Genomic DNA, 13,237 nt, shown 5'->3' with positions numbered 1-13,237 from the left:
GCACGCACGCGAACAAGGCTGTTTTATTGACTGTAATTTGAAGCCATTATTTTTAGACTCATTAGGCCTTTTTGGCTATGGAACAAACACAAACAAATATAGAATAAGAGTGGGTAATGGGGAGGCCAGTTGGAAAGCATGAAAATGTCTCCCTGTCTTTCAAATATGATTCTTCAGAGTTTAGAATATTAGAACAAGACCACAATAAAGTTAGAATAGTTGCTCACGCCCAGGCCAAACTCATGTTTGCAGAGAGCAGACTTAGTCTTGAGCCAGACATGGTTAATGTACTTTTGACTTAAGAGGTTAAAGTATTCCAACAGTGAAGAAGTAGAGATAAGATTCATCCAGAATGATGTAGTGACTAAAACCAAGCAAAAACTAAAGAGCACAGATAAGAAGGAAACTGGAAAGTAAGACCAAAAGTCCCAGAGAGAGCCAGATTGGTCATTTATCCAGGGAAAATACAACCTAGCCCATCATACATGACACCTTTCATTGTATTCAACTTAATAAAACTCTCCTGGTAATGGTAAACTCATGTCACTTCAGAAAGCAAAGCACTCAGTTGGACAATGGACATGCATATTGGGTCACTTGGAGGACAGCAAGGCCTTTGATTAGCGATCAATTTGAGCTGGTGGATAAGAAGCTTTTCTTTATTAGAGATGTACTTCAGAGACTACCAAATTTCTTCTTGTCAGATTTTTTTCAAGAAGCTGTTATCAAGTCTGTTTTAGGTCAATCATCTCTCATGAGATCAATCCTGGAGGATGGAGGGTGTAGACTGCCACCCTGGTAGTCAGTGACAGGGCACAACATGCAATGTGTTCACAGTGTTGCTACATCTTCCAATTGTGTGATCTAATTATGTGTGTCAATTAACAATCAATGCATGCTGGCATAATTAAGCAAATAATTAAGTTATGGAATTATAGTCAATTAATACTGGTTTGGTGGGTGGGAAAGCTGGTGAGGGTTATCGTATTTGTTGCTGCACTCTCGAACCATACTTGTTGGCCGCGATACCTGCACAGTGATTGCTTTAACTGGAGTGGATAATGCCCTGAGTTTTTCACCCTCATTGTTGTCAGTCATCCCCAGCCAACAGCTTGGAAATTCCAGGGATCAAACAGTATAATTTCTGTAAATGAAAAAACATTTTATAAATATACTAAACTGGGCAACAGCTTTGGGATGTGGGGTTGAGTGGCTGTTACAGTATTCTAGACTCTGATGATTACAAGTTGTATGAATGGCTGTTCCCATGGTTTTTTTTGGCTTTGTGCAATGGGAACAGTGACCCCACTGTAATCCATGGCTGTTTACATTCCAGCAGATCAGTTCCTACTGGAACCATGGGGAAGGAAGGGCAGAGGTTAAAGAAGACTCTCAGGCAGCGTATCTCTACAAAACCAACACACGCCTCACCCAGGACCCACACTTAGTAAACAATCCACAATGATCCAATACTAAGGGCTTACACCATTTTATCAACACGAGCTGTGACCGATATCTCACTTATTCTTCACCTTCTAAAGTCATCTGCTTCTTTTAATCCACCTTTTAATCCTAAATGATCCATCTCTCCATCTTGTACTTTTACACTTATCAGTCTTTACTTCCCTCTCCACTCTGTTTCCCATGGCTTGCTGTCAGTGGAAGACTGGAGCTCCCCTTTAAGTATCTCTAATTTGGGGTGGGATGGTCAGCCTCCACTTATTCACTGCATAGAGTGCCTGAAGGCAACAACGCAGCTCAGAGGCCCTGCCCACTCATCCATTCCCTAAAACCTCTCCTCATTCCCAAACCAACACAAGACAAAAGCTTCTCAAAATTGGTTAAAATAGCCCTGAATTTCATGTTTCAGCATGTCAAAAAGGTCTTACAAGTCTAAGGGCAAACACAGGCTGAGGTTGTATATGCTCATGTGTGCAAGATTCAGGAGCGAGGCAATAGAAAAATGTGTCTCAAGTTAAAAGAATGTACAAATATGTGGGAAATGGAGGGACGTTTGTCAAAACTCTCTTGGTTCTTGGGCTGTGCTATGGGGCCGGGGTCTACCATTTTAATTCCGGTAGACACAGGGAATTAATTGAGCTAAGATGAAATACAGAGCTGAAATGTCATAAAAACATCTTCTTGAACAACAAGGGATATGGCTGTGGTACAGACAGTCAACTACAATACAGTCTAAAGGCGAATGCAATTAAAACGTCTTTGAATAGGCCTTTTGTGCAGTGCAACTCAATAGGTAGCCTCAATTTATTTAAAAGGTATTCTGTGCATTTCAATCTAGATTAAAATAGAGTAACTGACAAGCATTAGAGAGAGAAAAAAAAGTGTTTATCTTTTCCAACGGCCTCCAAATAAACACAGCAATGTACACAATGCACAGTCAACAGTAATAAAAGAGTTTCAGTGCAAAGACTGAGGCTCAGATTCAGTGTGAGCTCAGGGACCAAAACAGAGATTGAGATAAATTGAAATATTTAAGCCTAGATCATATGATGACCGTATGTACGTACGGGTGCAAGCGTGTCAGTAAGAAGGGGTCAACAGCAGCTAGGTGTTATGTGCAGGATTTAGGACTGCATAGCAAAGCAGTTATTAGAGTGTGGGTGTTGATCAATTAAACTTGCACTGATGTCTTTAAAGTGGCTTTGTGGAGCTGGAAAGTTCTTCACACCCACATACAAGCCCTCACCTCGAGGTGATAATGGATTTTGTGTATGTGTTTCTCACATCACTTAAACAACTTGAACAACCTTTACACAGTGTTTTGGGGCTACCTCTGTTCATGATGTTCATTTTTCATTACCTAAACTCTAAATCATCAGAAGACCACTCTCTCTCTCAACAGTGTTAACTGTAGACGACTAAAAGTTGAGGGGTTTGTCAAACCTTGCGACACCTGTTCCTGACACGGCTTTTGCAGTCAAGCACCAGGTGCATTCAGTCACACACAAACTACAACTCTGTCTCGTCCAGCCTTGCACATTAGTTTTGATGCTGTGTCTGATGTTTTTTCCAACATCTACTGGACTAGGCTTCCTCCCTATATGACTGAGCCTAGAGACAACCTCAGCCCACACACTCGTGCTTTGCTTCCAGAGTGTTCTGTCCTGTATCAGTACAGTCAGGACAGAGACAGCCAGAGCTCTCCACAAAACGGAGAATAACTCTGTCCCATGTTACACATGCCATGGTTAACGGTTGCTGGACAAAAGGGACAAAACATGTTGCCCTGGCAACGCTCCCCTGAAATAACTGCATTGGGTTGCTCTGTACATTCAGGAAATAATGGAGACTGAATTGACAGTGGACTTTTGCAGTACAGTTTTCTTATTTCCATGTTTACAACTAATTAAATGTACAGTGCTAAATTCAGTTTACTATTTTGGAACCAACACATTTCAACTCCCTTCTTCGGAGGCCTATGTCGAGAATGAACCATGAAAGCCGCACTAACACATTAGCCTTGCATGGCAGCACATGTTCTATGCAGGCCACCATTTTTAGCTATTCACGCTCCCTCCACCCTTCCAATCAGAACAGATAGTTTCTTTATCTAGTTCTTACTGAAGCTACATGGTCTTTTTACCACTTGTCTCTTGCACATAACTTTTGAAAGCAATAGCTGCTCTTAGCATAAAATGATGGCAGTGGTGCGTCGTGTTGGGTGTTCACCATAGGTGGGCAACCCCAAATCGATGGCTTCAAGAACTCTGATCTCTCCCATGCTTCTGCTAACCCATTCCTTTCCTCCAAAGCCGTGCCACATCCTGCAGGTTGGGACCGCAGTCCATCTGGGTTTCGTTAGAGCCAAGACACAAGAGCCATAAAACTAGGCCGAGAGGAAAACAGAGGGGCACCTCCTCATCTACAACCCCAACCATTTCTCTCAGATGGGGGCTCTGATGTGGTCTGGAGCAACCTTATACTGGCGAAAGCTGGCAGTCTTTAGATTTGACCCGATGTCATCTACAATACAGCATTTAAACTGATCTTTATGTTGGCCTCCTTCTTGTATGTAATGTTGAGTGTAGCAATCTGAAGCTTTTTTTCACCAAACATTCAACCAAATGTTAAAAGCATACTACTGCATACTACATAGCTGTGTATCAAATTTTAAAACCATACCCATCATCCAGTGTGGGCAAATAGCCTACAGCGCATCAATGGTGGAATTACGTTTCAGTATCACTGCAAATGAAATGTTGCAATAATGGTAAAGCTAAGACCACTTTTTAAAAAAAGGCAACAAAAAATACAAGCTACAAAACCAACCACTTGAATTTATCACTGGAATGAAAGAAAATTCTTCACACACTCAAAATGTTCCGGTGCTAATGTTTAGGCACTAAATGTAAAAGTATTTTAGGTTGTTATCTATACTGTCTATTAAAGTAAAAGGTTTATAAAATCCTAGAACACCACTCAGATTCCAACCCTACCCAATGTCATATATCAAAACAGTCCAAATATTAATTTTACTTCTTTGTCCACAAAAAATTAGTGGAGTTAGTGCAGCTGTTCATCCAACACAAAACAATTATTCTAATGTGTTTATTGTGACAAGTGAGGTTCTATATTTGGTGCCACTTGATATTTCCAGCTTCAGACCCTTGCCACCCCCATTCTCCCTTAGATCCTGCATTCAGAGTGCAGATGAAAAGATGAAGAGTGACATCCAGAGAGAACGATGAATGGAAGGAGGACATCCTCCTCTTTCCTTTGTCTCTTCCAGTAAATCCATCCTTTTTCTGGTGTCATCATTCTCCACCAGTGCCTCACAAAGCTAATTTATTGGCTCCAGTTTGAAGACAACATTATGGCCAGTTTGGTACATGGTAATACAATCCTCGGTTTAACTGCACACTGGATCCACTACACAAATAGGAGCCTTGCCATTAAACTGTTAGCAGATTTCTATAGTGGGAACTAAATGGCACCAAAAAAAAAGAAAATCTAAACAGCATACTAGCTCCTGCTGTTTATATTACATAAACCCTCTCAGCATTGCTCTCCTCTGCCAGAGAATGCCACATACAGTATGAAAGGGTCAATAGCAACAGAGCAAGTGCTGTTTCAACTACTGCTGCTTTCACCTCATTTTAAAGAACATCCACATAGAAAAAAACAAAAAAAACTGGTGAGCGCTGCTTTGGGTCGATCAATATTCAGTGGGCCCACATGCTGCAGTGTAAATAGAACCCACAAACAATAGAGTATGCAAACGAATGACCTTGACAAATAGTCAGTCTACATATTCATTTTGTAATTATTGACAAATATTAAACTACTGACCCTAATAAAGAATACTAAAGACAGTCTCCTTTGCATTGAGTGGTTTTTCCAGTTTTTCCTTTCAGAACAGGAAGTTGCCATGAGGCTCTTGTATAACACAGCTCGTGTGCACATAACTTTTAGTATCAACACCATGTGGTGTCACTTTCCTTTTGACGCCGCTATGCTAGTTAGCTTAGTGTTCAACACCTTCACAAAATACTCTGCTGGATGAAAGAAAGCGCTGGTGTCAAAGCAAACAAAACTCAGAAGCAAACGGGAGGAAGGCTTTCACTCACCATTTCGTCCAGGGCATAGCGAAGTAAGCCGTGCTCGTAAAGGATGAAGAACCTCCTCTGCCATTTCTGTTGAAAAAAATAGAAGAATTCTTGAATTACTGACATGGTCACATAGCTGTCATAACAATCCCAAGAGTAAGCCACATCAGAAGGATGAAGCATTGTGGGAAAATGTGACAATATTTAGAATGGGTTTGAAAGCTGTTTATATTACATTAGCCAATTTTAGCCATAACAGTTTAACAAATTCTGTTACACGTATGGATAGATATTTAGTTTATAAAGCCAGATTTCTTCATTAGATCTCTTATACATTATAATAAATACAGTAAAATAAAGTATACAGTAATATTATTATATGAATCTGTAAATATTCCTTATATAGTACACACCTCTGGGTATAAAGACGTAACCTCTACACTGGTGCACACACGTACAAACAGTAAATACACAAGGAGGGCCTTTGGCCAACAATTGCCATGCATTGGCATCTCAGTTCGTGGCACACTTTTTACCCTATCACAGGCTTATAAACAGTGACAGTTCTATATTGAATTACACCCTGGGCAAGACCCACTTCGAGCACCGCCCCCGCAACCCCCCCCAAAAAAAACACATAAATCTGTATTTACTTTATATAGTGTACATTTAAGTTCTGATAACTTATACTGTCATATTTTGTGCAGAATTGGGTTCATTGTCTTTTGGCAATGTTGGAGGTGGAGATTGTGCACCTTGAAAAGTGTGTTTCCTGTTGTAATTGCATATAGTTAAATAACTGGACTCTGTTAAGTGTGTTTTTCAAAGGTTTTAAGGAAGGATTTGTGCAATTGGGAAATATAATTTTCTTTTATGTAGACAGACATTACATACACAGAGGTGGGCAGAGTAGCCAAAAATTGTACTCAAGTAAAAGTACTGTTACTTCAGAATAATATGACTCAAGTAAAAAGTAGTCATCCAAATTGAGTATGAGTAAAAAAAAGTGCTTGATGAAAAAACTACAAGTAGTGAGTAACTGTTGAGTAACGTCTTATTTATTTTTTAACACAAGCATTAGACAAAAAATACAAAATAAATCATCTTTAGGCAAATTATAGTTTATCTAATCAATAAAAACAACAAAATAGCTTAAGTGAAGAGACTTAGTATTATCCAAATTTGATAACACACACACACAAAAAAAGACAAACACTCGCCTATCCATAGCAAAAACAAAAATGGCCGCTTCATGTTTCTTCAAGTTAGATGTTGAGTTTTTGAATGCTGACATGTCCGTTTGCTTTGGTCGACACAGAAGACACCGCATAATGTAGCTAATGTTTTGCACCTTTCCTAAGGTAAACATGCTTTCACTATGAGGCCGGGGGGGGGGTGGGGGACAACGACGTTTGATTGGCGAAACTCAGTCACGTGGTAGAGCCTTTAGCGGAAGTCTCTCTCCATTTCAAAATAAAACATTAATGAAACGTACACGGGGGGGGGGGGGGATAAAAACAATGATGCGTAGAATACCAAAGAGGTAAAAAGAAAAGTAACAAGTTCATTATAGCCTAATGTAGCAGAGTAGGAGTACAGTTTCTTCTTCACAAACTTACGCAAGTAAATGTAACTCGTTACTACCCACCTCTGTACATTCATACACACCCAAAACACACTTACGATAATCTAATTATTACACTTTTTCACTAAGAACAGAAAACTAAAACCTGACTTTTCTGGCCTTCCTTGATGCAAAATCATCAATGATGTCATCTTAAGAAATCTGCTCCCCTATTGAGTGATTGTTACTGATGACGGCAAGGCCAGTGTGCCGTTCCTGGGACCTGGTTGACCTCGTTGACCTCAGGTATGACTTGATCAACTTTAGTTTTGAAAATCTCCTCTCTGCTCGAGCCACAGTGACTGGCAGAGTAAGTGGAATCTAAGAGCAGTCCAAAAGCTGGGGAAGATCGCTGATAGATTCTTATCATGCATAACAGTGATAAGCTCAAGGAGGCTCATGGTCCCCCATTTCCTCCCCTTGTCCGGACCATTCCATTTGGGAGACAGAGATGAACTGTTCCCTGCACCCCCCTCCCCTATCCCCTTCACACGCATGCTTCTGTGCACCAGTATGTCTCACTGCAGGGAGATACTCCTCTTGGGGCACAGCACCTGCTCACGACAGGTCGGCTGCGGCCGGTATGCTGGTTGCTTCAGCAAGCAGAGGCGCCTGCAGCTGCAGGGAGCGCCGATTTGACAATTCCCCACCAGTAAAATGATAGATCACAGAAAACCGCTCGTGCAAATCAATTTGCCAATTTGTTTTTCTTCTTAAAAGTATGAGTGCAAAAAAGACAACACTGAAAAGTTTTTTTTATGTCCCAGCTGATTGTGGATATAACAACACAAACTACATGGGTCAACCCTTTCATGTCAGTAGGGCTGTTGGAACAAAAGTCGTATAGTAAAAACAACTTTTTTGGCTAACGTTTGCTAATCTTCCTCTTCTCATGTCTGATTGAGAAACTGAGTGAGAAAACCAAGACATTGTGAGCCAACGCTACATACAGAGTAATGTTAGTACATGGGGGAGTGACAGGCTGCGGCTGGAAATCGAAAGGAGGAAGGGAAAAATAGTTTTGACATGACTTTAAAATCGACATCCACTGCGCCAAAATGCTTATGTTATCAATAGTTAACGTGTTCTGCATTCCTTACTGGGTCGCGAGTTTTAGGAGCTCTCTGGGCGCTTCATTGAAACAGCTAAAGTTAATGTTAGCTGCCCTACAGCTGTCAGTCAGTTAGCTTCAACTTTATTTATTTATATATATATATATATATATATATATATATATATCACCTTCTAACAGCTGTATTCTCTGTAACGTGGCAATCTGCAAGCAACTGGTTGCTTTTAAATCACAAAAATACTTATCAATGCCGTTAGCATCGTGGCTAACACTATTGCTACTTATTTTATAACAAAATCATTTCAGCTGTTCTTGCCAACATGATGTCATTGTGCTAACCGAGCATCGTTGGCCTTTACAAAAAAGCAGCTTCACTACACTTGTTAGATAATGTTTCATTACAGAGTTCTCCTCGGATTTGCGTTTGTTGCTGTGTGCGTGGTGGAAAATAACGTAAACAGAGAGCGGCATGCCAGAAATGCAATGCACCATGACGTAAATCCCCTTCAAGGCCAGGCTAATGTTGGTAGTCCCTCTAGTGAGCATTTAATGTTCAAATATTATTTGAATATAAAAATAAATAATGAATTTCAAATGGTATTATAGAGGAAGACTGACATCTTTACACGGCAGTACACAGTATTACATCTGATAACATTGACCATGTCTAGATCTGTCTTACGTGTCAAAATGCACACAACCATGACCTGGTATCTAGCCATCTATCAGGTTTTGTTTCAAAACACATTAAGTGCACAATGTTAATGGATCCCAACCTATGTTTTTAAGTTTTTTTTTTTACTGCAAGGTCAACACAAGCAAGGGAGTGGTTTGATCTCTTGGTTAGAATGGTAATTCTGTCGATATTTGTGCAAAGGATTTGGTGAAAGTTCCCATTGATCTCCTTGCTCATTGGCTTGATGAGCTCCCCACTGCCCTCCTCTTATCTTAATGCACCGTTTTGTCTCAGTGTTAAATATCCTGGGCTCCAATTCCAACTGGGGCCAATCCATGAAATATTGAGAGGTGCTTTGTAACCTAAAATACAGTGGTCTCAAAAGGGGTGCTGATAAGTTTCACAGGTGATGTTAAAAGGACACTGTAGTCGTATCCATTAGAGTGATAATTGTGGCTTACAGCTTTGTTGATAGACAAAATACAGCCACAGACCCGCAACCTGTCAGACTAAAGCTGTCCTAAAACATGACTCATCCAACATTTTCCTCTGTTATTTGTTTGTTGGTCAGTCAAAAACCTGACCAACCTGCTCACCTCAGCACTACAGGCCACCAATTATAGACGGGAAAAAGCAGATTGTAATAATAGGCAGAACACATCAGTGATTATGTCAAAGCAGCAGCTGCCTTGAAGGATTCCGAGGTGCTTTTCCCAAAACCCATATGGAAGCCATCAGTGTGGCTGTGAGAACTGGGACTTTTCCTTCTCCTCCCCCACATTCCCTCTTCGGGATGTACCACCACAGTACAATCTGGGAGCTGATAAAGGAAGCGGTGCAACAGAGCAATTTTCCCATTACGTGATGCTAGGGGAGCAGGATTTGTGAAATAAAGTCAATATTAGGCTCATTATTGCTAGATAATGAGGCATTTTCTGATAAAAAAGGGCCAAGCCTCCCACTGGAAGCTGTTGAATCCATGAAACGGCTACAAGAGCCACAATAGCCAGACGTGCTGTTTGTCAGATTTCAAAATGAGTGGCAGAATGGATAACAAAATGAAAGGAAGGGCTAGGCAAGCCAATTGTCTTTTTCAACTAACCTAGCCCTTGGAGCTAGCCTGGCTCCGCCCTCCTACGTACTTCCACTCAATTTTCATTTCCCTTCAGCACACCGTCTGGGTTTGCGGTATATTCTTAGGCAAAGTTTTCTCCGGCCAAATTTTAACCGGTCCAATCAGCGAACAGAGGGAGTGGCTGAGAACCATGAGGTTGAGGCCGTGCGCTAGAGTTGTAGTTCCGTAATAGCGGCGGAGAAAGATGCAAGTAAAGTCATTCAGTCCGTTGTGGCAACAATGCCGAATATCCAGAAGTTAAAGCCCGAGCAAGAATTATCTTTGCTGAGTTTTGTTGGTTGCCATGATGTTGTAGCCCTCCTCCACACGGGCTTCGGGAAAAGTTTGATTTTCCAGCTCACTCCGTTAGTGGTGAAGGAGTTGGCTGAGGCTAACGCTATTAATGCTAATGCTAAATTTAAGCCTTGACGGTCTCCCCTCTTGTTGCGCATGACATACATCACGACCAAACGTTAGCGATTGGTTATGACAGATCCAGAGGGGCTCTGAGCAGATCTAATAGTTTTAAACTTCAACAGAGTACACGCCTTCAAGGGAGTTAACGCTTGTCAATGGAGAGTGACCAAACTCTCTGTACAAATGAAATGTAAAAGAGTCTGGTATGACCAGGCTACCTTATTTAAAAAAAAAAAAAAAAACTTTCAAATCTTATTCTCAAAGCTGTTTAACACTAAATCCGAAAGACTGCACCTTTTGACTCTTGGCATGAGCAGAAGCTACAATGGGTCAATGAAAGTTGTTCCCTTAAAAGAGTACCCCTTTGTATTCATGAAGTTCCACCAAATGTTTATTAAGAGGAAGTCAAAAAGAGGTGAAGAGCCAAAACTGTGTTACCTTCAGAAAATAATCAGTTTCAAGACCAACAAAGGAACCACTTACCCGAGATCTATGTAACGGATTGTCAAAATTTGTTCCCTCTGGCGCCAGCAGCAACCATCCACCGTAAATGGGTTTTGCCTGGTAAGGGAAAAACACAATTACAGTCTTGAAAGCAAACACCAAAACAAGCACATTAACATATTGATTAACAGTTCAATTGTGCACGTTTGAATTCACTGTAGATATAACTGGAGGCTAGTCCCTAGTTTAGACTTCAAACTGTGTCCCAATATCAGACAGGATAACACAGACACACAAATACTTTAGTTCAACACTGGAGAAGTGTATATTAGTTTTCTCCAGCTGGCTATGTTTCAGAGCACCATGCTGCCGGGGGAGAAAAAAAAAAAAAAGAAGAAAAAATAAAAGGAAAGGCTAACACACATGATTTTCCCTCTGATCCTCTAAGTGGGTGGACTGGTGGGTGGAGGAGGCAGCAAGAGGCCGAAGTTAGCAAGAAAAACAGTGGATGAGAAACAGGAGAGCGAAGCAGTACAGTCTTAGAGCTTTTGCGGCTACAGATTTGCAATTCAAACTTGCAGAGAAATGCACATTGGCCTGGCCGTCTTTCTTAAATCGTTCAGATGGGTACATACTTGAACTCTAGCCATACTAGTAGTCAGCATTTGTTTGCTAAGCCAAAAAAGCCCTGCATAACCACTGCAGGGTTGTGTGTACAGGGAAAATATAATTCGACTAAAATGTCTACGCTCAAATCTTACCTACGCCTAAAGAGCTTAGCTAATAAGGTACATTACGTAAGCTAACTGCACTCCCAAGTCTGTGGAACAACAGCCTACAAATCAAGTCGAATTGCTCTGACATTTACAGATGTCTGGCATCTCTATGTCCCTTTATCGGTGGTTTTGATTACTGTCATAACTTCATCCCATGTAAAGCCTAGTATAATCCACTATAAAATCCTCTTTCACTTTGATTATAGGAGCACATTTCTCAGCTCAGTGACTTTGTAAACAAAAAAAAAAAAAAAAGGAATTTTCTATCATAAGTCCCAACTGTAACCTTGGACAGTCAAAGATTTTGTGCATGGAAACAACAACCACATTTTTAAAGACAAACAGAGAGGTGACACATAAGAAAAGCACCCATTAGATGAGACAAAGTTATTTGATAATGGAATTGTGGGAATCCCACAGATACTGGGAAAGAAGCTTCCTCCTTGCCTTAGTCTAAAGCTCATGGAGAAACACTGAGATTCAGCAGCACAGTTTAGAAAAACATCCCATCTCTCCTCACATGACCTGACAGCAGCCCCAATGGCAAGTAGAAATAGACAAGGTGAATCTAGGTCATTTATACCCTTCGATGGTTTAGGGTTTTAAATCGAGCTATTTGAGCATGTTAGCGTGTGTTCATTTTGCAATAGCCCCCCTCCCCCAACGTCTTATTACCCCACATCATAAATAACTATTAAATACTGCACCAAATAGCGTGAGACTGAGTAGTGAATTAGTTGGGCTGCAAAAGGAATGGCAAAGGTTCTGGATGAAAATGTGCACAGGATGAGATCCACAGGCATTCAGTATCTTTTTGTAGCAGAACTGTAGCAAACATTGACAACATGGCTGGCCTGCCCGTGGTCTTCGGCCTCTGACCACTGATGATAACCTTTCACTGGGTGAAGTCATCACAGGACAAGGTTGAAAACTGGTGGGTCAGAAATTCCAAATGAGAAGGACAAATAAACCTCAGGACTGTTTCCATTGCAACAGAGAAGCCATTGGTCATGATGAAGGAAATGTGGTCAATGTTAGCCCGATGTCAGTCCTCACCCAGCCATGAAGAAGACATTATCAACTGTAGAAACACCAGTCACAAAGGTGTCATTCACATAGACAGCCTGGACACTGGGTACTTTTAACCTGTCCCAGTAAACAGCTTACCAAACAAAATGATCACGATACAGGCTATCAGAGTTCAGTGAGCCCTGATGACACCATTCACAACCTGCCAATACAACAACGCAGTCCAGTAGGAAAACTTATTGGGATATCTTCATTTGTGATGCTGTGGTAATCGTGACCCAGTCTCCAATTCTTCTAAGAGTGAACTTGCCAACAGTGTGGCAAAGAATATGACAAAGGCAAAATGCCAAAAGGAAGAGTTTACAGCATAGTACATACTTACTTTTCAATATTTATGGTCACAGGTTAATATAATTTATATTGTGCTATCGACTCTTGCTTCATTACTCTAATTACACATTCAATTTAACTTTAACGACACTTACAACGCAATATTGTTTCTTGTATCATGGCAATCG

The 13,237-nt window shown here is 40.8% G+C and overlaps 1 protein-coding gene and 1 long non-coding RNA gene across 8 annotated transcripts in view; one reads left to right on the top strand and one right to left on the bottom strand.

Annotated features, from left to right (window-relative positions):
* The window catches only part of LOC116670877 (uncharacterized), an 18,575-nt gene extending 10,943 nt beyond the window's left edge, over positions 1–7,632 (top strand). Inside the window, exon 3 of the long non-coding RNA XR_004327148.1 lies at positions 7,287–7,632. This is a non-coding gene — a long non-coding RNA (uncharacterized LOC116670877). The remainder of the gene's footprint in view (positions 1–7,286) is intronic.
* Positions 1–13,237, bottom strand: part of LOC116670873 (myosin phosphatase Rho interacting protein) — a 50,412-nt gene that overhangs the window by 35,748 nt on the left and 1,427 nt on the right. For all 7 annotated transcript variants that reach the window (XR_004327147.1, XM_032501565.1, XM_032501566.1 and 4 more), the window contains exons 2-3: positions 10,954–11,031; positions 5,589–5,654 (exon numbers count right to left, since the gene is read on the bottom strand). Coding sequence is in view for 6 of the 7 variants with exons in the window: in XM_032501565.1 (XP_032357456.1) it covers positions 5,589–5,654; positions 10,954–11,031 (144 nt within the window). In the remaining variant the exon portion in view is untranslated. The remainder of the gene's footprint in view (positions 1–5,588; positions 5,655–10,953; positions 11,032–13,237) is intronic.

This window comes from Etheostoma spectabile, chromosome 21 (genome assembly GCF_008692095.1).
Source record: "Etheostoma spectabile isolate EspeVRDwgs_2016 chromosome 21, UIUC_Espe_1.0, whole genome shotgun sequence".
Classification (NCBI taxonomy): domain Eukaryota; kingdom Metazoa; phylum Chordata; class Actinopteri; order Perciformes; family Percidae; genus Etheostoma; species Etheostoma spectabile.
The sequence above is the reverse complement of the archived record's forward strand: the minus strand, read 5'-3'. Positions and strand labels throughout refer to the sequence as shown.